This window comes from Quercus suber, unplaced genomic scaffold (genome assembly GCF_002906115.3).
Source record: "Quercus suber isolate HL8 unplaced genomic scaffold, Cork oak 2.0 scaffold_102, whole genome shotgun sequence".
NCBI classification, from domain to species: Eukaryota; Viridiplantae; Streptophyta; class Magnoliopsida; order Fagales; family Fagaceae; genus Quercus; species Quercus suber.
In genome coordinates this window covers 1,489,878-1,515,891 of record NW_027069567.1, presented here as the reverse complement: position 1 = coordinate 1,515,891, position 26,014 = coordinate 1,489,878, and the positions used below count along the sequence as shown (strand labels likewise).

The 26,014-nt window shown below is 32.9% G+C and overlaps 2 protein-coding genes, 1 long non-coding RNA gene and 2 pseudogenes across 4 annotated transcripts; all 5 read left to right on the top strand.

Annotated features, from left to right (window-relative positions):
- The first annotated feature begins 543 nt into the window (after positions 1 to 543).
- LOC136068168 (cytochrome P450 76T24-like) lies at positions 544 to 1,323 on the top strand. The gene is made up of 2 exons (XM_065774931.1): positions 544 to 561; positions 814 to 1,323. The coding sequence occupies exons 1-2, from the start codon at positions 544 to 546 to the stop codon at positions 1,321 to 1,323; spliced, it is 528 nt and encodes a 175-aa protein (XP_065631003.1).
- Positions 1,303 to 5,123, top strand: LOC112037972 (cytochrome P450 76T24). 2 transcript variants are annotated; one of them, XM_065774994.1, is made up of 2 exons: positions 1,303 to 2,215; positions 4,374 to 5,123. In XM_065774994.1, the coding sequence occupies exons 1-2, from the start codon at positions 1,331 to 1,333 to the stop codon at positions 4,608 to 4,610; spliced, it is 1,122 nt and encodes a 373-aa protein (XP_065631066.1). In that variant the 5' UTR covers positions 1,303 to 1,330; the 3' UTR covers positions 4,611 to 5,123. The 2 variants fall into 2 exon arrangements, with proteins under 2 accessions (XP_065631066.1, XP_065631067.1); XM_065774995.1 differs by lacking the exon at positions 4,374 to 5,123 and adding an exon at positions 3,843 to 4,120.
- Positions 4,623 to 9,399, top strand: LOC112037707 (cytochrome P450 76C4-like; annotated as a pseudogene).
- A 2,135-nt stretch (positions 9,400 to 11,534) lies between these two features.
- Positions 11,535 to 12,731, top strand: LOC112037718 (cytochrome P450 76C4-like; annotated as a pseudogene).
- Positions 12,732 to 19,573: 6,842 nt separating this feature from the next.
- On the top strand, positions 19,574 to 24,080 carry LOC136068183 (uncharacterized). Its single transcript, XR_010629596.1, has 3 exons — positions 19,574 to 19,744; positions 19,857 to 19,916; positions 23,752 to 24,080. It is a non-coding gene; the product is annotated as an uncharacterized LOC136068183 (long non-coding RNA).
- The last annotated feature ends 1,934 nt before the right edge of the window (positions 24,081 to 26,014 follow it).

Genomic DNA, 26,014 nt, shown 5'->3' with positions numbered 1-26,014 from the left:
TTTAGGACACCGAAGCATGTTCCATGTTTTTTCTTTTAAGACTTTTTTTTTTTTTTTTTTTTCTGAAAACCATTTATACCTAATACTATGATATAATACTTGCATGTGATGTATTTCATTCAACAAGAAAAAAAAAATACTTTGTGATGTATCATGTATTTGATTCGAATCTCATCTCTTCCTCCTTCATTATTTATCTATAACAAAAATAATAATATTTTATACTAGGTGAATAATTTTGATTTTTTTGAATATAAACTTGTTTTGAGTAGTAGAATATTATTTAATTCATTATAATGGATCAAGAACTTCTGCTCCTATAGGAGATATATATTAGGGTGTTTGGTACACCAGACAACAGTTTTCATTTTTTAAACAACTTTACATGTATTTTCACGTACATTTTTATTCACATGTATTTCTACGCATATTTTCAAACAACAATTTTCAGTTTTTAAGTGCACATTTATATGGGTACCATTTTAGACTGTTAATTGGTGCAATTCAGAAAATTTTGAATTTCACATACTACTTAAAGCAGGAATGAATGCTAATCAATCTGTATGGCCAGTTTTCATCCTCAAATAGCTTCAACAAACTTGATGGCTAGTACTCCTTGGGATCTTTGTTAGTTTGTAGGCCTCAACCTTTAGCACCATTGGTAACGTTATGGACTGACAATTACTAATATGAATTGTTGTGATTTGATTGACATTATTTTTATCGGGTTCACTACTCATACTATTTGTATTATGCACTGACCATAATAGGCCATAAACTTAGGCAATCAATTCTCATACTCCTTTATTGTAGGACTTGTTTCTAGCAGGGATCGGTACAACATCAACCACTATGGAATGGGTAATGACAGTGTTATTACAAAACCCGGAAAAAATGGCAAAAGCTCGAGATGAGCTTAAAGAAGTCCTAGGCAAGAATGGGCACGTTCAAGAATCAGACATCTCAAAGTTCCATTATCTTCGAGCTATAGTGAAAGAAACTTTTCGATTGCACAATCCTGTGCCTTTTCTAGTACCCCATAAGACTGAAACAAATGTAGAAATGTGTGGCTTCATTGTGCCCAAAAATGCACAAATACTAATAAATGTGTGGGCAATGGGACGAGACTCAAGCGTATGGCAAAATCCAAATGTATTTATGCCTGAAAGGTTTTTAGCGCAAGACATTGACTTTAAAGGCCAAAATTTTGAGCTCATTCCATTTGGAGCTGGAAGAAGGATATGCCCTGGATTGCCATTAGCTAACAGAATGGTGCACTTGATGTTAGCTTCTCTTAACACAAGAACCACAAACCATCTTTGAGTTAACAATGGACTACTACATGGTATTGTTGCTGATACTACCCTTTGTATGGGCATTCATTCGTGTTGTCTCCTCCAATCTATCAAGCCAGACTCTACCCCCCGGACCTCACCCTTTTCCAATCATTGGTAACATCTTGGAGCTTGGCAAATTACCCCACCAAGCAATTGCCAAGCTCTCCAAAACTTATGGTCCCTTAATGACTCTCAAGCTTGGGAGCATAACCACCATAGTCATTTCCTCTCCAAACATGGCTAAAGAAGTACTTCAGAAAAACGACCGAGCTTTCTCTAGCCGAACCGTCCCAAATATGGCCCATGTATTCGACCATCACAAAGTTTCAATTGCTTGGATTCCCGCAAATTCTCAATGGAGGAACCTTAGGAAAGCTTGTGCTACCCAAATATTTGCTCCACAGCGTCTTGATGCCACAGAGGCCCTTCGATTAGCAAAGGTACAAGAACTACTTGACCATGTTAACCAAAGTTGCAAAAGTGGTGCACCCATTGATATTGGACGAGTAGTGTTCACAACATCCCTTAATGCCATATCAAACACACTTTTCTCTATTGACTTGGTCCAATATGACTCAAATTTATCCCAAGAGTTCAGGGACCTTGTGTGTGGTGTAGCCAAAGAAGCTGGAAGGCCAAATAGTGCTGATTATTTCCCAGCACTTCGTTTGATTGACCCCCAAGGTGTACGCAAAAGGACAAGGATTTATTTCTCAAAAGTATTTGGGATTTTTGATGGAATCATCAATCAACGACTCCAATTAAGAGCTTCATCAAAAGGTTTTAAAGAAAGCAACGATGTTCTAGATTCACTCCTCAATCTCACTGAAGAAGATAATTCAGAGATAAGCCTCCTCGATATCAAACATTTGCTTCTGGTAATTGACTACCTCTTTAAAACTTTGGTTCAAAGTAAATATTTGAATAACAAGTATTCTTAAAATATAATTTAGTGCTCTATAATGCTTCATGTATGTGGTTCCAAGTTTAGACTTGACTATCTTCTCCGGGAAAAAAAAAGTTTGGGCTTGACTATTGTACCAGCCAAGCTCAAACATAATATTACATTCATAAATAAGCTCGTGAACATGAGCTGTTGCTGTGTGAAGGGGCATCACTGTTAGTTTAACTGTTTATGTTTAAGATAGCTTTTTGACTTTTGAGTTTTGAGTGTCTGGCTTTCTATTTATTTTGTTGTGGTCTACAGCTTGCATTATAATATATGTTATAGGTTCATTTTAACGAGTGCAGTTAGAGTACTGGTTAAGAATCCAGTTAAAAAAAGTTTTTATGGAAAAAGAAAAAAAAAAACCATTAATGTTTTGACAACTTTTTTTTATTTCCCATAAAAGTGATGTAAAAACTTTCTTTAACTGGATTCTTATCCAGTGCCTTAAGGGCACTCGTTAGCATTTTTCTATGTTATAATATTATATTTAATGTTGATAATAGTGTCATTTGCTTTGGCAATAGAGACTAACCGTTGTTTTTATGTGTTGTGGATATAACTTTCACTATTGATGTTTTATTATTTCAATTTATATTTAGTTTTTAGTTTTGTATATTTGAGATTGATAATAGTAACATGTGTTCTTATTTATTGAAGTACTGAATTCATTTTAATTTTTTTTTTTTGTTTATTATAAATAATTTTAGTACTATAAAAAAAAAGTAGGTTACAACTTTAATTAAGTTCAAATTAGTTTATGAAATAATTTTTTTATAGAATAGTATTTCAAATATGGATTTGTTCTATGATGATTTCTTTTATTATTAGTTGGTTTTCCGTGTAGATAGAAATCAAATTCCAAATATCTTGTTCAACTACAAGAGCTTTTACTAATTGAGCTAATAAAACCACAAAAACATTTAATAATCATGAAAATTTTTTGTTGCTATAAAAATTATAAATATTCAAAATATTACCTTAAAATTCAAGTTTCAATAATATAGACAATATACTTACATTTGGAAAGGAAAAAAATATATGCAGTTCTAAACCTTTATAATAATTTAAAGCTAATGTAACATGTTACATGTGTTCTACAATATAAGGGTGTACATTTTTTTTTTTTTTTTCAATATTCTTGGATATGTTTAAATTAATCAACAGATACTGATTTGGTATATTTAAAAAAAAAAAAAAAAGTCATTTTAATAATATCTTTTCAATTTATATATAAAGATATTATAATTATATAATTTAAATATATTTATTTAATTACATTTTTCACACACACACACACATATATATATATATATATAAATCACTATGTATTATTACTATTGTTGTTGAATGTAAAATACATTATATGTTCTATTACATTAGAAGAAAAAAAAATGCATTTTTAAATATTACATTTTCTCACGCATTGCGTGTGTTTAGTTTGCGACTATTTTTTTATAATTGTCAATATATGATTTGTTGTTATTAAAGTAACATCGGCCATAAACTTAGGCAACTTAGTTCTCAAACACCTTTATTGCAGGACTTATTTCTTGCAGGAATTGACACAACGTCAAGCACAGTGGAATGGGCAATGGCAGAGTTATTACACAACCCAGAAAAAATGACAAAAGCCCGAGATGAGCTTGAAGAAGTCCTAGGTAAGGGTGGGCACGTTCAAGAATCAGACATCTCAAAGTTCAATTATCTTCGAGCTATAGTGAAAGAAACCTTGCGATTGCACCCATCAGCGCCTTTTCTACTTCCACGTAAGGCTAANTTTTTTTTTTTTTTTTTTTTTTTTTTTTTTTTTTTTTTTTTTTTTTTTTTTGATAAATATTGGTATACTTATATATGTTTGTTTATTTTATGTGTAATTATTATAATGAAGCATTGAGATAACTACAGATTCACTTCCTTAGGATCTTTTTTACTTTGTGGGTGTTAAACTTTAGCAACAGAAGTAATGTTAGGGACTGGACTAACAATTACCAACATGATTTGTTGTGATACTCACACTTTTTTTTATTATTCACCGATTAAAATAGGCCATAAATTTAGGCAATCAGTTCTCATCTCCTTTATTGTAGGACTTATTTCTTGCAGGTATTGACACAACATCAAGCACAGTAGAATGGGCAATGGTAGTGTTATTACAAAACCCGAAAAAAATGGCTAAAGCCCGAGATGAGCTTGAAGAAGTCCTAGGCAAGGGTGGGCATGTTCAAGAATCAGACATCTCAAAGTTCCATTATCTTCAAGCTATAGTGAAAGAAACTTTTCGATTGCACCCTCCAGGGCCTTTTCTAATTCCCCATAAAGCTTAAACAAACATAGAAATGTGTGGCTTCATTGTGCCCAAAAATGCACAAATACTAATAAATGTGTGGGCAATGGGACGAGACTCAAGCATATGGCAAAACCCCAATTTATTTATGCCCGAAAGGTTTTTAGAGCAAGAAATTGACTTTAAAGGCAGATATTTTGAGCTAATTCCCTTTGGAGCTGGAAGAAGAATATGTCCTGGATTGCCATTAGCTAACAGAATGGTGCACTTGATGTTAGCTTCTCTTGTTTACTACTATGCTTGGAAGCTCCCATATGAGATGAGGCCAGAACACATGGACATGGGTGAAACATTTGGGCTAACCTTACATAGGGAAGTGCCCCTCCGAGCTATTCCCTTCAAATCCTTGTAACTTTCATTGTTTGTTCTTAGCCCAATATTGGTGTGACTCTATTTGTGTTTAATATAAAATGTCCTCAATATTAGGATTTTCTATAAGCATAATAGAGGAAGACAATTATATATCATACATCATTATTTTGTAGTTCTATAATGAGTTATAGTTACCACAATTAATAAAGTACTTTATTGTCAAATAAGGTTCGAATTCCACCTACAACCCAGTAATCTTTCTTTCAAAATGGAGATAATCGTTTGGCATTTATCTTGGCCTTTTTATTAGTCTTTCTTGTCTGTCCGTACTTCTTGTCTGTCCGAACTTAGAAATGTGAGACTGCCTCATATGATCTCGACTCTTATTATAGGCGATGAAAATAAAGATTACAAGAAAACATAAACAAAAGTAAAAGAGGAAGAGAGAACGCTGAGGATTACTTGATTAAGCTAAACAGCCTGAGTCCACAGAATAAAATCCTAGGTGACAACATCTTTTATATTCTTAATTGTGTTTACAATGAACTCGAAGAAAAATATAAACAGAGATGGATTTTACGATATAGGATTTTACAATATAATTGGACCCCTCGCAGCATTAGATATACAGTCACATGAAGCGAATTCGAAAATATCTTTAACTGGACAATTTGGATCCCATCAACAACAAAAACATCTAACCAGCACTAAATAAAATCTTAAATGAATGGTTGATATTATCTGCACACATTTAACCAAAGTTGCAAAAGTGGTGCACCCATTGACATTGGTCGTGCAGTGCTCACAACAGTCCTTAATGCCATATCAAACAATTTTTTCTCTATTGACCTGGCCAAATATGACTCAAATCTCTCCCATGAGTTCCAGGACCTTTTTTGTGATGTAACCGAAGAAGCTGGAAGGCCAAATATCGCAGACTATTTTCCAGCACTTCGTTTGATTGACCCCCAACGTGTACGCAAAAGGACAAGGATTTATTTCTCAAAATTATTTGGGATTTTTGATGGTATCATCGATCAACGACTACAATTAAGGCTTCATCAAAGGGTTCTAAAGAAAGCAACTATGTTCTAGATTCACTCCTCAGTCTCATTGAAGAAGATAATTCAGAGATAAACCTCATCGATATCAAACACTTGCTTCTAGTAATTGACTACCTCTTTAAAACTTTGGTTAAAAGTAAGTGCTCTAAAATAATTTTGGGTTTTGTGAATAAAATCTTCTTTCTCAGCTGAATAGTATTTTAATTCATGGTAATAGTAATAGATCAACAACTTCTAGAGCTGTAAATGAATCAAGTTGTTTATGAATAACTCGAACTCGACTCGGGAAAAACCTTATTTATGTGTTTGTTTTACAAACAAGCCAAACTCAAACTCAAGTTCAGGCTCATGAACAAACTTGTGAATAAGAGGATTCAATTTAATTATGTATCATATTATATATTTTTATGTATGCATTTTTTGAAATATACCTATATAAACTTGAGATTAAATTGAGTTAGGTTGAATTTATTCAACCATGTGTTGGCTTTATTCCAGGCCAAATTTACTTGTAATTCAACAATTAGAAACCCTATATTTATGTGTGAATTATGTACAGGTTGTGTGTGAGAGAGTGTAAAGATTTGATCAAGTGTGTGCAATCAAAGAGCTTCTCGCGACAGGAACTTGTGACTAACTCACGAGTGGTGACTCGCCAGAATAGTCACACATGTGGAGTATGTAGGAAGTTGAAGGTTCATGACAACTAGATCACTACAAGACAAAAAATACAGTCTGGCCATTCTGTTATTTGGCGACTAGAACTCGCGACTCATCCCAGTCGCAAGTCACTTGCCAAAGCCCCCTGTTTTGCAGAAAAATTACTTTTCACATTCCTTCTCAAACCTAGACATGGCAAAACGGGTCAGAATTTTCTGACCCGATCAGACCCGACCCGAAAAAACATGACCTAAACCCGATTTTTTTGATCTGAAGCAAAAACGGGTTGACCCGTGACCCAACCTGTGTTTTTTTATGTGTCAACCCGACCCGACCCATGACTCGACCCGAACCCGAACCATTTTTTAAAAACTTTTTTTTTGGGTAAAAAAAAAAAAAAAAAAGTAAAATTAAGATAATTTTGGTTTAATTGTTTGTTGTGAGCTTTAAGGAAACAATTGATACATTTACATAACTGCATGCAAATTAATTGAAAAATAAATGGTTGAGCTTTCTGTAATGAGTAAAGATTTTTAGATATCAAATACTAAAGTACATGCTAAGATAATCTGGTTATAGTAGAGTTAAAAACATAAATTTAAAATTGTAAACATGTGTAAGAAACATTCACAAGTGTGAAAATAGTGAAGCCAAAGTATCAATTTAGCATAAATTATGAATGCTTAGACCTATTTTTTTAACAATTTATGTCCAAAATAAACGACTTTTCAAAATATATTATGATATTTTCTAGAGTGTGTGTTGCTTAAAAATGATATGATATTCATAAAAGAGACCATGTATAAATAAGTAAGCAATCAAACTTTAATGTATATCTCAATTGAAATAAAGTGCGAACCACAATTGATAATAGATTATAAAATTAATTTTCAAGATTGTAAATTTCTGATATGTTTTTATTCTTTATCAAATGAGTTATCCAATAAGTTATTTGTAATTTTGTTTTATATTTTGGAATGTTGATATTGTGTAGAAATAAAACTTGTGTATTTGTTTTACTTATCTTTGTATTATTTTTTTTTAGATAACAATGTTAGGATTTGTATAATTTTAAAATTATTGAATAAGTATTAATAAGTTTAACTGAGTTTATTCTTAATATAAGTGGTGAATTCAAAATAATGCATATTACATCAAGTAATTTGTTGCATAACTTTCCAAATGCAAATACATGTTGTTTTCTTTATAAAAAAATAATAATAAAAAATTCATCTGAAAAATACGGGTCAACCCGACCCGACCAGCAACCCGATTGACTCGAACCCGTTTTTGACCCGCTTAAATTAACCCGTGACCCGTTTGACTCGCAACCCAATTGACCCGACTCGAACCCGACCCGACCTGCTCGTTTTGCCATGTCTACTCATACCCTACTATAAATACTCTTATACCCACGAAATGTAAAGAGTTTCAAGAGAGAATTTTGAGAGAAAAACCCTAGAGAACAACAAGATTGATTCATCCATAATCTTATACCTTTGATTCTATAAATTCCACTACTCTCACCCTCTCCATTGTCATACTCTTGAGAGGATCTTTAGCCAAATCCTTACCTCACCATATTCATATCAGTGAGAATGTTATTTGGTGCTTAGGAAGTAGTTTAGAGAGGACCAATTCATTGGTTAATGCAATGGGCATATTGTAGGATCCGAAAAGCTAGAGAAAACACGGTTAGGCTAAACCTTGTTGGAGCAAGAAGCTTGGAGGGCTTAGGTGCATCGGGTAGATTAGGCTTGAAAGATCTATTGCTATTCATGTATCCGAATTGATTTTCTAGAAGATCATTTTACCACTTGGAGGATAGTGGAGAGGTTTTTCACCGAGTTCTTCGGTTTCCTGTTCGATAACACATGCCGGTGTTATCTTGCTTTTGCTTCTCTCTATTCTTTACTCTTTGCATTTAATTATTGCTGTGTTGTGATTGTTTGGGTATAACGTATATTTATCATTCCACACATACATTGTTTTAATATAAACTTATGTTGGTATTTTTGAAATTGGGGGTCTAAACATTCACTAGTGTTTTACACACCAAGGGAACATTCAAATTAAATTGTACAGAAATTGGCAATACAGTTCTCACACTCCTTTATTGCAGGACTTATTTATTGCTGGAATTGACACAACATCAAGCACAGTGGAATAAGCAATGACGTTGTTATTACACAACCCATAAAAAATGACGAAAGCTCGAGATGATATTCAAGAAATCCTATGCAAGGGTGGGCACGTTCAAGAATTAGAAATCTCAAAGTTCCATTATCTTCAAGCTAAAGTGAAAGAAACCTTACAGATGCACCCACCAGTGCTTTTTCTAATTTCACGTAAGGCTGAGACAAACATAGAAATATGTGGCTTCCTCGTGCCCAAAAATGCACAAATACTAATAAATGTGTGGGTAATGGGACTAGACTCAAGCATATGGAAAAATCCAAATTTATTTATGCCTAAAAGGTTTTTTTAGAACAAGACATTGATTTTAAAGGCCGACATTTTGAGTTGATTCCCTTTGGAGCTGGAAGAAGGATATGTCCAGGATTGCCATTAACTAATAGAATGGTGCACTTGATGTTGGCTTGTCTTATTCACTACTTTGCTTGGAAGCTCCCCGATGAGATGAGGCCAGAAGACATGGATATGGGTGAGTTTTTTGGGCTTACCTTACATAGGGCAAAGTCCCTCCAAGCTATTCCCATCAAATCATTCTAACTTTGATGGTATGCTTTCAGCCCAATATATATGTGAATTTGTATGTGTGTTTAATCTAATGTCATCAATATTAGGATCTTGCAACATGTAGATTTATGGTGAAGTCCTTTGTTGTTGAATAAGGTTCAAATTCCGTCTACACCAAAACTAATTAGTATTTTGGCTTGATCATAAAAGGTAATCATCATGTAATACGCACTGTAAGTTTAGATCCTATCATATCTATCAAAATAAATGGAGCAACATGGTCCAGCCCATACTTTATTGTAGAATAATTAATGATTTTTCGACTTGGTTGCTAGCACTAACAATGATTTCTAATTACAATTTAGACAATAATCATATCTTAATTTAAAGAAAATATTTCTATAATATAATTTAGAGTAAATCATAAAAATATAATTACAAACTAGTTTGAAACTCGTACTTACGCACAAATAAATTGAACAATAGTGAAAAAAAATAATGTTATATTTTATGTTAAATGTGACTTCATTTTTTGTGAAGAATGACATGTACAACCACAGATGTGATGCAATCTCACATTTGTTGTATTAGATTCTACAAAGGTATCCTTGGCCATTCTAAAAACATAAATCAAAACATTGTTTTTGTTAAGCATTTTTATTGAAGAGTTAAGAATTTCGGGATCACTGTCATTTTCTTAATCACATGAAACTATAGACACCCCATTTTGCGTCTCTCATTTAACTTTACTTGCATTGCATTGCATATCATCACCGTCTCATGTCTCCAAGGCAGACTATGATTTTGACCGTTCAATCTCCAAACACTTTTCATAAAACAAATCTTGAGATCATAACAATCAAAACAAGAGTTCTTATGCATTGATCAGACATTGGATTCAAAGATATCAAAGAAACAAATTCTAACAGTGAAGTGCACTTGCATGAAACTAGTCTCAACCATAGGTGATTATGATCTTTTGACTCTAATTGGTCTATTTTTACTCCAATTTTTTCTTTTCTTTTTTTTAGAATACTAAATATTTTTAACACACACACGGAGAGAAAAATGAAGGTCTTAAAGAAACTAACAATGGTATATATCCAAAAAGGTCTAACTCTTGGATACACAGCACGTGTTGTAATTAATGATGTAACATATTCACATTGGCTAAATATGATTTATGGTAAGGCTACATGCATCCAATTTAATCCAATGTGTCTTTTCAAAAAGTAATAATAATAGTAATCCAATGTCAAAACATTTTTTGATTCCTGACAAAATAGTCAGAAATTAAAAATTAGACAAACAATTAATTAATGGTGAAAACACCATTTTGGTCCATACATTTTGGTGTTACATTCAATTTAGTCCCTAGATTTTGGTAACAATCAATTTGATATCTGTTATTTTCAACTTACAGTCAATTTGGTTTCTACCGTTAATTCACAAATGGAAAATATCTACAAGGCAAATGACTTAGGCGAAGTTGATGCTGACATGGCTACTAAAATAATAATTAAAATGACTTGTTAGCAACTAAATTTAAAAAACAAAACAAAAAATTAATTTCTCAAAATATTTTTGGGCAAATCGGATCTCAAATTAATTCTTTTTGTAGGTTGTCTTTTTCAATTTTTGGCTCAAAATTTATTTATTTTTCCTAATTTTTGGGATTAGTAGTATGAAACTTTATTCTATTTGGGTCATACTCTTTAGTTTGAGGCTAAAAAATACAAACAAAATAGGCATTATAAATTAGAGATATGAGCCCTAAAAAAGTTACAAATATTCAAAATATTACCTTGAAATTCAAACTTCAATAATATAGGCAATATACTTATATTTGAAAAGGAAAAAAAAAAAATCAAGTTCTAAACCTATATAATAATTTAAAGTTAATGTAACATTTACAAGTGTTCTATAAAATAAGGGTGTACATTTTTTTTTCGATATTCTTAAATAGGCAAAAATGGCCAAATACCACCATTTTCAAAAATTTGTACCAAAAAAACACTGTTTCAAAAATTTGTACCAAATACCACGGTGGCAAAACTGATGAGGAACTCGAGTTTCATACACTTGAGTTTATGAAACTCAAGTTCTAGAAAAGTGGTATTTCCCTATATAGTTCCGAAACGGTGTTTTTTTGCTACAAATTTCTAAAAATGGTGGTATTTGGCCATTTTCGCCTTCTTAAATATGTTTAAATTAGTCAACCGATACCGATTTGGTATATTTTTTATTTTTAAAAAAAATGTCATTTCAATACTATCTTTTCAATTTATATAAAAAAGTATTATAATTATGTAATTTAAATATTTTTATTTAATTACATTTTTTGCATGCGCGCACACACACACACACATATATCACTATATTATTATTATTATTATTATTGTTGAATGTAAAATATTTTTTTTTATACAAGCTAGAAATTTTTCTCAAGTCTAATCTAAGTATATATATATGTGAAGATTTATCCTGGAGACTTGAACCCTAATCCTTATCCCCAACACCCCACAAGCACTTATACTTGTGGAGTAACTATTACACCAAGGGTGCGCGCTGAATGTAAAATACATTATATGTTCTATTACATAAAATACTTTTAAATAAAAAATGCACTTTTAAATATTACATTTTTTCATGTATTGCGTGTGTTTGGTTTGCAACTTGTTTTTTATCATTTTAAATTTGATTAAAGTAACATTGGCCGTAAACTTAAGCAACTTAGTTCTCAAACACCTTTATTGAAGGGCTTATTTCTGGCAGGAATTGACACAACATCAAGCACAGTGGAATGGGCAATGGCAAAGCTATTACCAGCCCAGAAAAAATGACAAAAGCCTGAGATGAGCTTGAAGAAGTCCTAGGTAAGGGCGGGCACATTCAAGAATCAAACAGCTCAAAGTTCAATTATCTTCGAGCTATAGTGAAAGAAACCTTGCGATTGCACCCATCAGTGCCTTTTCTAATTCCATGTAAGGCTAAGACAAACATAGAAATATGTGGTTACATCGTGCCAAAAAGTGCACAAATACTAATAAATGTGTGGGCAATGGGACAAGACTCAAGCATATGGCAAAGCCCAAATTTATTTATTCCTGAAAGGTTTTTAGAACAAGACTGATTATAAAGGCCAAGATTTTGAGCTGGTTCCCTTTGGAGCTGGAAGAATGATAAGCCCTGGATTACCATTAGCTAACCGAATGGTGCATTTGATGTTGGCTTCTCTTGTTCACTACTTTGCATGGAAGCTGCCAAATGAGATGAGGCCAGAAGACGTGGACATGGCTGAGATGTTTGGGCTTACCTTACATAGGGCAGTGCCACTCTATGCTATTCCAATCAAATCCTTTTAACTTTGATTGTTTATTCTTGGCCCACTATGGATGTGAATTTGTCTATGTTCAATATGATGCCTTCAATATTAGGATTTTCCATAAGTATAGTAGTGGAAAACAAGTATAGATCATACATCATTATTTTGTAGTTTTATAATAAGTTCTAGTTAGTTCAATCAATAAAGTCCTTTGTTGTCAAATAAGGTTCGAATTCCACCTACACTTGACTAGTAAGCTTGCTTTAAAAATGGAGATAATCATTTGGCATTTATCTTGGCCTTAGTCTTTTTTCTATCTTGTTATGGTCGATTCTCATTGGACATGATGAAATTAAAGACTGAAGGAAAACTGAAACAGAGGTGAAGGAGAAAAAAAAAGAACACAAAGAAATTACGTGATTTTGTATGACTACATGCGTCCACATTATGCGTCCACATTATACAGTCCTGAATTCCATATCAAACACACTTTTCTCTATTGACTTGGCCCAATATGACTCAAATTTGTCCCAAGAGTTCAGGGATCTTGTGTGTGGTTTAGCCAAAGAAGCTGGAAGGCCAAATATTGCTGATTATTTCCCAGTACTTCGTTTGATTGACCCGCAAGGTGTACGCAAAAGGACAAGGATTTATTACTCCAAATTGTTGGCGATTTTTGATGGAATCATCAATCAACGACTCCAATTAAGAGCTTCATCAAAGGGTTCTAAAGAAAGCAACAATACACTAGATTCACTTCTCAATCTCATTAAAGAAGATAATTCAGAGATAAGCCTCCTTGGTATCAAACATTTGCTTCTGGTAATTGACTACCTCTTTAAAACTTTGCTTCAAAGAAAATATCTGGAAAAAAAAAAAAAAAATTAACTCACATACAATCATAACTGTTTGATGGAGACTCTCACCTTCGAGGTACATCCTATAACTCTCACATCTCCTAGAATACACGCTTGCAACCATATTTAAAACATTTTTTTTATCTTTTTGCTTTTTATTTTCTTTGCATATTTTCTTTTATTTTTAGCATATCTTACATGGGCATAAAAAGAGAGAAAAGAAATATCCAAGATGTTAAGCATTTGACATCGCACTTTTGCTATGCCGAAGCATACGAATGTCTTTGACACTGCACTTTTGCTATGCCAAAGTATACAGGTGTCTTATTATGATTGGCGGACAATAGTGGTGGGATGGTTATTTATGCATTTCTCTTAGGATTTTCTAGTCCTACCCGTCAAAAAGAGTGATACGAGTGTTAAGTTTAAGAGATAACTTAATCTTACTCATCACAAACAAGAGTCACAAAGCTCACTTGCTTAGTTGTGCATAGAGATGCTCATCTAAGTTACAAGAGATACAAAGTTTAGAAACTTTGTTTCAATGGCCATCTAAGGTATACAAGTACCAAAGTACACAAAACACACACTGTTTTTGTATTTTTCTAATTTTTTAATTTTTTTTCTTTTAAAAACAAAAATAAACAAAACTGAAAGTAAACACACAAAAACATGTTAAACAAAACAAAGCATAAAACTATATGCAAATGCATGAGGAAGAGGGACAAGAGAAGGAACTCAATCCATGGAAATGACACCAATGTTTTGACGAAAGAATTCAAAACGTTTGCTGTCAAGAGGTTTGGTGAACAAGTCGGCCTTTTAATCATCAGTGTGGATAAACTCAAGAGTGAGAGTACCATTTTCGATAAGCTCCCTAATGAAGTGATGTCGAATCTCTATGTGTTTGGTTCGAGAATGCTGAACCGAGTTCTTAGAGATATTTATGGCACTGGTATTGTCACAGTAAATGGTGAGATGCTCTTGACAAATACCATAATTATGAAGGAGTTTTTGCATCCAGAGGAATTGGGTGCAGCAGCTACCGGCAGCGATGTATTCAGCTTCTGCAATGGATAAAGAGATGGAGTTCTGCTTTTTGCTCATCCAAGAGACAAGATTGTTACCCACATAAAAACAACCCCCCGAAGTACTCTTTCTATCGTCAACATTACCAGCCCAATCAGCATTAGAGTACCCAGCTAAGACACCATTAGTGTCCTTGCTATACCACACACCGAACACAGTAGTGGTTTTGACACACTTTATCATTCTTTTTAAAGAAGTCATGTGGAATTCTTTGGGATTATCTAGCACACACTCCAACACTGTAAATAATGTCAGGTCTACTAACAGTAAGGTAAAGAAGACTACTTTTCATGCTTCTATAAAGAGAGGGGTCAACACTCTTACCTAACAAGTCTACAGTGAGTTTAACATTTGGGCTCATAGGGGTTTTAACAAAACTAGCAGATTCCAAACCAAACTTTTTCACAAGATTCTTAGCATATTTAGATTGAGAAAGGAATATACCTGAATCTTGTTGGCGAATCTGCAATCCTAGGAAGTGAGTCATCTCTCCAATCATACTCATCTCGAACTCGACTTGCATGAGTTTTGAGAAGCCATGAGCAAGTTTATCCTTAGTCAACCTAAAGATGATATCATTAACATAAACTTGAGCAACCATCAACTCACCATCTTCCTTTTTGATGAAGAGAGTTTGATCAGCCTTTTCTCATGTGAACCCATGTGACACCAGATGTTGTGTGAGTCTATCATACCAGGCTTTAGGAGCTTGCTTCAACCCATAAAGTGCCCTTTTAAGGTACAACACATGATCCAGAAAGTGTGGATCAATGAATCCTTTTGGTTAAGTCACATAGACATCCTCTTTGAGTAACCCATTTAAGAAGGCAATCTTTACATCCATCTGATAGAGTTTGAAATTCAGCTGACATGCTAGGGCAAGCAGAATTCTGATTGACTCCATTCGGGCAACTGGGGCAAATGTTTCATCGTAGTCTACTCCTTCCATTTGCGAGTATCCTTGAGCCACAAGTTGAGCCTTGTTGCGAATCACATTGCCTTCTTCATCAGTCTTGTTGCGGAATATCCACTTTGTACCGATGATATGCTTACCTTCTGGTCTAGGTACTAGAGTCCAAACATCATTCCTCTGAAACTAAAGTAGTTCATCATGCATTGCTTTGACCCAACTTTCATCTTGTAATGCTTCCTCAACTTTCTTGGGTTTAACCTGTGACAAATAGTAAGAATAAGACACAAAGTTAGCAACACATTTATCAACTGTACGTTTCCTTAATGTGAGTTCATTCATGTTTTCCACAATAACTTCAGGAGGATGATTCAATTTAATTCTGGAGGAGGGTCCTTTTTCTTCATGAGACTCAAAATCTGGTGAAGTAGGAGCATCTGCAGAGTCTTCCACAATACTGGGAGTTCTTGGGGACACAGGTTCTGGTTCAATAATATCTTGAACTTCTCTAGGCTCAGGAGGAAGAATTTCTTTAGAGAGTTCCTCAATGCCTTTCTCAGAACTGGAATCTGAAGACTCATCAATGAAGACATTTACTGTTTCCATTACCTTCAGATTTCTCTTGTTGTATACCCGATAAACCTTGCTTGTAGACGAGTATCCAAGAAATATGCCTTCATCGCTTCGAGAGTCAAACTTTTTCACATTCTCTCTATCCTTAATAATGAAGCAAGTATTTCCAAATATCCTGAAATACTTCACATTTGGCTTTCTTCCTTTCCATAACTCATAGAGAGTCTTTTTGGTACCGGGTCTAAAGTACACCCTGTTAACCGTATGACATGCAGTGTTTATGGCTTTTCCTCATAAGTTTTGAGCCACATCTTTGTTATGCAACATGGCTCTGGCCATCTCTTGAATAACCCTATTCTTTCTTTCTACCACACCATTCTACTGAGGCATAATAGGAGCAGAGAATTCTTGAGATATACCTGATCTTATGCAGAAAGACTCCATGTATGAGTTCTCGAATTCTTTACCATGGTCACTTCGAATTCGATCAATCTTTAAGCTCTTTTCATTCTGCAGTCTTGTGCACAAAGCCTCAATGTGCTCAAGAGCATCAGACTTGGATTGGAGTAAGATGACCCAAGTGTATCTAGTGAAGTCGTCTACCACAACCATGATGTATCTCTTACCACCAAGAGACTCGGTTCTAGTTGGACCCATAAGATCTAAATGCAAAAGCTCCAGTGGTCTGGAGGTAGCTAATGTCTGAGTGCCCGGATGCTTAGCTTTCGTCTGTTTCCCAAGCTAACATGGTCCACACACCACATTGCTCATTCTACTAAGCTTCGGTATCCCCAAGACTAATTCATGCTTAGATACAATGGATAGATGCTTGTAACTAGCATGTCCCATTCGTTGATGCCATAGATCTTCACTAGGCAAACGAATACCATTGCACACTATATCGGTATCAGGAATCAATCCATAGCAGTTGCCCAGGGTGCGAACCCCACTAATAAGCTTCTTTCCAACTCATCCATGACAAGACACTTTCCCTTTGAGAATAGCACCATGAAGTCTTGATCACATATCTGACTTATGCTTAATAGGTTCACCCTTAGACCTTCTACATAAAGAACATTTGCAATGTCTGGCAGTCCTGGTAGAGATATGATTCCTTTCCCTTTTATCTGTGACTTGCTTCCATCACCAAAAGTCACATTACCACCTTTCTTAGGCTCAAGGATCTTGAAAACAGATCGGTCTCCAGTCATGTGTCTTGAGCAACCACTATCAAGATACCATAGACATGTATCCATTACTTTGAATGCAGACTTCATCATGAAACACACTTCATGCTTGGATGACAAATCAGAAGGAATGGTTCTTTCACTCAACTACCTTTGATGAGCTAAGCCTTTAACTTTTACTCTTCTCAGACGAACTCCTTTGCACATTTTCATTCTGAAATAGTCTAGTTTCTTCTTAGCCAAACTGAGATCCTTTCCAATAGTCATTATAAAAGAATTCAAATAACTTTTAGACTTGTATTTTCTGAGACACTCAAACAAATAGTGATTAGAAAAACAAAATGTATTTGAAAACAAGGATCTATTCAAGCCGGTTATAGCCATGACAATAAGGGTCAATGGATCAACATAGCAAAGATTAAACCTAATCAAAGTGTGCCCGCTCTGATACCACTTGATAGGCCACAAACTGAATGACCACTTGTGATTAAACCAATTAATTAATTAGACAAGTTATTAATTAATTAATTTATCATGCAATTGCGTGGAAGCACAAACAAATCACCAAATAACTAAAAATGCAAAGGTAATTAAATGACACAGTGATTTGTTTACGAATGGAGAAAAACCTTGCGGCAAAAACCCCACCGGGTGATTTTCAGGTCACCACTCCCGAAACTCCACTATTATCAAATCAAGCGGTTACAAGTAAAGGAATCCCAAGTACCTTACCAACCTACAGTTGAACCCTTACCCCAATACCCATTTGGACTTGATCTGTAGTGACAATTCCCACCTTTGATGCACGGCTCCCAAGTACGTGACTAACCAATACGCAGATCCCAGTACGCGACTTCAAAACACCAACTAAGGAGGAGAGGTTGGCTGCAAAGTTATTCAGTTCATCCTACACGATGAAGATCAGGAAGATGCTTGGTCACAAAACCCTTTGGTGCAAATACACAGCAACTTCTTCAAAGAAGATGAATTAGGTCAAGAACTTCGTCTTTTATCACAATTTATTTAAACAGAGATTGCTCAATGCTTTTACAACTTGTGTACAATTTGACGGCTCTTAAAACAATCCTTTTATACGTTTAGGGTTTGGAGAAAAGAAGGCCCAAAAGCATATTCACAGATCCTAAGAAAATCAGATTAAAAAATCTGAAATTATAAATCTCGACAGATAGCAGGTGTCAAGGTAGCTATCGAGTAGGTGTCAAGATTTAATGAATTTGCATTTTAGCTTGCTTTTTCTTGGATAGACTTGATGACTTCAACACTTGACCTTGAAACCTTGTTTCTTGAAGTATTAAAAACACCTAGAACTACCAAATTACAAGTAGAGTGCGTTTTGTCAAAGGATTTAGCCAATTTACATAAATAAGTGACATATGTTCTTAATAAGTGAAAAAATATATGTCCTAACAAAGCGAACACATAACTTATTAGACAGCATCTATAATAAAATCAATATATGGAATAGATTTAAATGCTTTTATCATTATTAAACTACAATATTTCTACATTGTTCCTTTATACTTTAAATTTTTGCCTTCCAATGATGAATTCGTTACTTCAACTAATTTCTATGACTATTATGCAATAGTTTAAATTCTTTGTCCTCTTGAGACTAAACTAAACTAAAATAAAATAAAATATTCTTTATGTCCTTAACTTTGTATTACTTTAATTCAATAAAAACCGCACATTACTTCATGTTATTATTTTAATATATTTTGAACATTCTATATAATCTTTTCACATGACAGTTTAAAACATTATTGGTGTGCATCATGCGGGTGCTTAGCTAGTTTCACTAAAATATGAACAATGTGACTACATCTTATACATTCTTATTGTGATTACCAATTATCGTTTCGCATGGTACAAATAGAGACCAGGGCCGACTCAATGCATGATGCAATTGAGGCCCCCAAGTTCCTAAGGCCCCAAATTTAAGTAATAGAAATATCTCTTTGCCATTGTGAGATTAATTAGGCCTCAAATATTAACCAATAAAAGTAAAGAAAGCTCTCAAATCTATATATATATATATATATAATAATAGGTGAAGCAGAGAGAGTGTGAAATTGAAATCCAAATTAGAACTCTAATTATGTACCACGTGTACACACCAATTAGAACTCTAATTGTATACCACGTGTACACCAATTTTAGTCAATTAATGTTTTGCTCTTTTTTTTTGTTTTATTTTTTGGGTGGATAAAACATTCTGCTATTCATGCACACATATTTTCAGATTCACCTCCCCTTCTCAAAACACAAAATCCTTCCTCTCCTTCGATATACAGCTCCCCTCTTCTTCAATGAATGCTATGGAATTTCAAAAGAATATCTCGGAATCAATGATGCATGCCTTTGGGTATTTCTGTACACAAATTAGAAATACAGCTCCCCACGCCTTCATTTTACAGTGAGAGCCTAAGCCTCTGTCAACTTTTTCTTCAATTTCTTTGTTGTAGAATTTCCTTCTCTTTCTTTTCAAATCGAAAATGAGAGAGTGCATTTCGATCCATATTGGTCAGGCCAGTATTCAGGTCGGAAATGCTTGCTGGGAGCTTTACTGCCTTGAGCATGGCATTCAGGTATTCTTCTCTTCTTCTTACTCTTGCTCGCTGTTTATTTGCTATGAATTTGTACAAGTATGTGTGTATTTGATTTCTCAGATCTGTGATTTTCGAACTTCACTGTGGTATGAAGTAGCATTTTTATTGATTTTATATGAGATCTGAAAATTTTCAGCCTGTTTTTGCTGTTACGATTTTGCTGCTTTGCTTTTTCATTAGATCTGCGTTTGTTTGTCAATATGATTCTCCTTTCTTGTGCATTTGTTTGTTTTTTGTTCGGATCTGTGCCTTTTATCAATGACATTTAGTCACGCGCTTCGTATTTTTCTTGATTCACTTCAGATCTGTGATTTTCTCTGAATTGTTTTTGAAATTGAGTGGTTTAGTTGCCGACCTTTGCTTTCCAATGTAATGATTTTGGTAGTGTTCTTCGAGGTAAGCTTTCTTTTTCTCTTTATTTTTTTTGAGGGCTCATCCTTAAGAAGAGCACTGATAGTGCAAGGGTTATAAAGGTATTATAAGAAAGATTTAATATATGAAGAACTATTGTTATTATATTTTTTGGATATTGTTGGAAGTTTTTCAAATCTTAATTTATGAAGTGTGAGTAATATCTGAAGCATAAGTTCAGCCATTGTTCTCCCTCAAAAAAGAAAAAAAAAATCAGCAATTGTGCAAGTTAACTCTAATTCTTATATATATATATATATATATAAAAGTATATTCTTTATCTCAAGAGATAAAGCAACCTACTAAACAAAAAATTTTGGTCTGCTTTTACATATTTCATAATTTATTTAGTTAGTTTGTAGCATTTACATTATAGAATAATAACTACTACTTATGGTGTATTGCTCATACAAAATAATCTATGCTTTTGATAGTTTTGTGTTGAAGTTGGAAAAGTTGGTGCGTATTATTTCCCATTTTATGAAGTGGTGGACCTAGATTTCGTTTGTTATCCATTTATGCTTTTGACAATATTTGATTGATGAAAATTGTGGTTATTTAATTTTTCTATATTATTGTTTTAGCTCTTACCAAATTATCAAATAGTCATAATACAATTGTAGGATAACTTATGTCCCTTAATAGGGTTCTTCTTTTTATTTTTGGCTACCTGTTACCTTAATTTCCCATTTATTTATTTTTTTTTCAATTTATTGAGTGAAGTTTTCTTCGATTGTTGTATTGGTTAAATTTTATTTTTGTTTGGTAGATTTTTGTTAGGTTTGCACTTTTTTTGTTTGCCTTTATGTTTTGTTGATTACTATTGAGTGTAGATTTATTGATGATTTCTCTCAAAGTGAAATTATGGTTTCAATGGAATTATTTATTGCATTTTTTTAATAGAAAAAAATCGATAGATAAAAAAGATTTTGCTAAATATTGTTTTGCCGCATGGTTTAAGGTTTGGCTACCTTTTTCCCTAATCTCCCATTTATTTTTTCAATTTCTTGAGTTCTGCTTTGTTTGATTGTTATATTGATTTTTTTTTTTTTTTTTGTTTGGCAGATTTTTGTTAGGTTTGTGCTTTTTTTAGTCAGCCCCTAAAGTTTGAATTGATTTATGCTTTTGTGCAATCTATGTTTGTTGAATCATTGTCAAAAGAAAAGAAAAAAAAAGTTGATTATTGAGAGTACAGTTATTTATAATTTTTTTAAGTAAAATTATTGGATTTTTTTATGTTAATTACCGAGTTTTTGCAGATTGAACCGCATTTTCTCTAATTGCCTTTGTTTTTTTTTTCTTCTTGATATTTAATTTTATTATTATTTCTCTATTGATATATGTCTCTATTGATATATATATTTTCATCGTTTTGCACCTTTTGGCTTAATTTATGTGGTATCATTCTATTTTTATAGATTAGTCCCTAAAATTGTTGGAAATTTGGAATTGCCTTTTTTTTTTTTTTTTTTACCCTTTTTCCAACAACCTTATAGAAGGTTGGAATTCTCCTCAAATTTTTGTTCACTATGCTTTGTAATCAATTTGACTTATTTGTGTTTGTGAGGTTTTTACTCAATTTCAAGCCAGTTTTGTATATTTAGTTTGTGGTCTCTAGCATAGTGTTTCATGTACTATAATTGTTGATTTTTATAGTTCACATAATTTTTCATATGTGCGTGCACCCACCCTTTGGTGTTAGTTCTTGAGTTTTTATTGAGAATTTTGCTTTGCAACCCAATGAAGAGATAAAAAGAAGGCAGTGGGCTGATTTTCTATAGATGAGTAATGGAATTCTCAGGGATGTGCTTTAGCAATACAACATTTTGGAATCAAAAGAAGGGGTCACATATTAGGTTTTACTTGCTCATTTATTATATTTGTCATTTGCTCTGTTAAGTTTGGCTAATTAATTCTTGCAATATTTAAAATACGTTGAACTACTCAAAATGTATTTTTTGATTGAGATCCATGGAGGAGTGTACCAACTGTAGGTTTCACAATAGTAACTTTTTGTAATACAGTTTCTAGAATTTCGAAGGCCACTATTTTGTGAGCTTATGATTTACAAATACTATAATGAAATGCAAGAATAACCTACTAGGGAGAGAAAAAGAAACACAATCATGCCTTTCTTTTCCTTTTTCTGAAGAGATGAATGGTGATAGTCTTAAGTTTGGAAGACACTATATATTTTTTTCTATAGTGTTACCAATTGAGGTAACCTTAATAGAAGCTTAAATTAGAGATATGCACATGTTTTGATCCTAGCCACTTTGAGATGTACATATATATTCTTGATTATCTTCTTGATTTGTAGCTAATATGTCTACTATAACTGTTAAAATAATGCTTTATTCTTGATTTGGTGTACTTTACTTTCTATTGCATTCATCTCTTAAGTTGTATTGTAACTATTGTAATTTGATATTGTAAATAGATGCTGTTAAAGTAAGTATTATTAGCAAAAAAAAAAAAATCCTTTTCATTTTCCTTGCAAAATGAATTGTTATGATTATTGATTCCTAATTGTCCATTATTGTTCCATAGGGTCATTGGTTATGGTGATACCCAAGTAGTTGTCACAGAAATCTTCCTAATAGGCTGTTTACCAATCTATCTTACAACACAATACACTAAAAATTCTTCTGTTTATGACAAAATTTGGCGAGTCTCTTTCTACCTCTAATAGAATGCATAAAAAATAGAACATGATATGAAGGAGATTTAGTAATGGATTTTGTAATTTTTCAAGGTACAAGATTTGATGGTGCAACTGTGTAAAACTTGCTGTGTGTTGGAGGTGAATATTTCAATGACCCCAATAGATTCCAATACACCAACCACATCTGGTAACACCATGATATTAAATAAAGAGTTAGAATCGAATTATCAATAGCATTATTTTCTTTGCTTTTTAGGAGTTTTATGCTAAACTCATTGATTTAATTATGTTTAGGTTTTATTCCAAAAGTTTTGGTAGCCATAGTTGCCCCTTTTTCCAATCCTCAACTAAAAAAATTCTTTACTCATTTCATTGGTTAAACACATAATTTCTAAAGTTCTTAGTTGCTACTTGCTGGACTTTTTGGCTTTCAAATTTTGTGGTGAATGCGAGAGCATGTTTGTTTCTGGTAGGGATTTCATCTGATGTAGTAGTAGCTGCTACAATAAAGATGAGAAATGGTCTTAGTGATAGAAAAGTCATTGTTTTGCTATAAGTCTTATTGCCTTCTTCAAATTAATATAGAATCTCTATATCATGTTATTATATTATGATAATCAGCTTAGGATATTTTAATTGAAGTTTCACTTCAAAATCCCTTTGAATATGCTTATGATGACTCCCTTTGTACTACTGATGGTAACATTGATTTTCGGATGGTATATGGGATTCCAACAGGAAGGTTATAAGATATAGCCAGAGATTTGAGTTTTGCATTTGCTAGACTTTGCTTTGAGTTTGCTGGCAAGAAAAAGGGAAGGGGTAGCCATGGTTCATGGGGTTTTGGATGGTTCATTGACTACATTGTTCAGTTCCAAAGCCAAAGGAGTTGATGGATTTAGCAATTTTTGGAGAAGATTAATATGAACTAATTGTATTTGATTGATGACAGTATAGACTTCGTTATTATTCCTGTCTCTTTTTCATCATGCGGTTTAGTGGCTTGATGAAAGTACAAATTTAAAAAATCATGAATCTAAATATTTATGAGGATTGAAAAAATTAACTTAGGGAAAATAGTTTGTTTCCCATTGCTTTAATTTTTACATTTAGTTTCCTTTAAAAAGGTCCAATAGCATCACTTAAATAATAAAATGCAATATATATTTTTATTGTTTTATCTAATTCTATTCTCCTTGTGATAAACCCAAAAAGACAAAAAAGAAATTGACCAATAGTATATATATATATATATATATAATATGAATTTAGACTTAACTAAGCCTTTTAAATAAGAATAAACTCATGATTAATAATATATACATTCCCGTGCGGTAGCACGGGTTACATGCTAGTTTAAGTAATAGAGATATTTCTTTACCATTGAGAGTATTAATTAAGCCCCAATATTAACCAATAAATCGAAAGCATTATTAAATTTTATATATAAAAAAAAAAAACATTGAATGTGCAACTAAAGTGTTCGATTCTCTATGTGAGTCATTAATCTCCCACACCTAGAATCTGAAAAATCATTCTCTCCCTCTCTCTCAAAAAAACAAAACATAAATTAAAAGACAAAAAAAAAATAAATAAAAATCAATCTCAAACCTCAAATCTCAAATATTTTTAATTAATTGTTGGAAAGTGACATTTTCATACGTTTCTTAGCAGGGCATTGGACCCTCCCCTCTGATGAGCGTTGCCCTCCTTCAAGTTTTGTACTACTCTAAAGTGTCTTATTCTTGCTTACTTATGTTATTGTTTGGTTCTTGCTACTTTGGTTTACTCTTTTAGAGTGTTTACTTGGTTGTTTGATACTTGCTTCACTGTGAACCTTTAACCTTCTGACGAAGCATAGGCGTGTCAAATTTTACTGATTTACAAATTGGGTTTGGCTAGGGTCCTAGGGACATGTGGTAGCATAGTAATCTCCAACCACTCAACACTCCGTACTTATCTCTTAGGCTTTTTTATTTTATTATTATTTTAGCCAAAAAAGTTTTTATTTTTTAAATAAAATTTTACATTCAATTTCTTCTTTGTTTCTATCTATATATTTATATATATTTTTTTGGTTTCTTATTATAATATTCTAATTGTTAACTAAAAAAATTAATTATGCGAATAAAAAAAAATGTATAATTAATCACTTATGCCACACTTAGGGTCCGTTTGAATACAGGTGAAAACTGAAAACTGAAACTGAAAATTGGAAAACATTGTAGCAAAATAATTTTTAAATATGTGAATAGTATCGTGAGACCCATTTTTAATGAAAAAGTTGCTGAAAAGTGAAATTTGTGAATCCGTAAATAGTAAAATTTGTGTTGAAAAGTCAAACTTTGCGGCTACTGTGCATGAACAGTAGCTACTACAGTACTGCTACAGTAAAAAATTGTCTTGAAAAAGCTAGAAACCTGTGAAAAAAAGAAGCTGAAAACGCAGATACCAGACGCAACGCGCAAACCAAACGTACAGTTAATGTATAACTAATCAATTATGCCACAAAAAAAATAAGTGGATTAGTTATATTGAAGAAAATATTAAGGTTGAATACAAAATTTTTTTTCAATAACTTTGTATCTTAAAAAGTAGGAAAAATATATTTAAATAAAAATTGACATAAAAAGTTATATAAAAATTTATTAATTAAATTTTATAATATGAGATAAGGCTTCACCTAACATTTTCGCCTTAAGCCCGCGATGTATTAAGCTGGCCCTGACTCCCTGAGAGACTATAGAAATAGGGTTTGCCCTGTCCAAGACAAATTTTACAATATAATAATATAATTGGAGCACGGGGACCATGAGACATACGAATATATCTTTTGGGAAAACTTCACCTGATAGTCCAAATTTCATTTTCCAAAAAAAAAAAAAGCTAGTCCAAATTTCTATTGAAAAACAAAATAGGCTCTTAAACCAATGGTTGATTTTATATTCGATAACCTGAGTTGACTATTGCATCAGCATCTAGTTCAAATCCTCAATTAATT

Coding starts and splice junctions, on each gene's coding strand:
- LOC112037972 (XM_065774994.1), top strand. CDS start 1,331: ATGGACTACTACATGGTATTGTTGCTGATACTACCCTTTGTATGGGCA. Junction 2,216..4,373: donor ATATCAAACATTTGCTTCTG/GTAATTGACTAC, acceptor CCTTTATTGTAG/GACTTATTTCTTGCAGGTAT.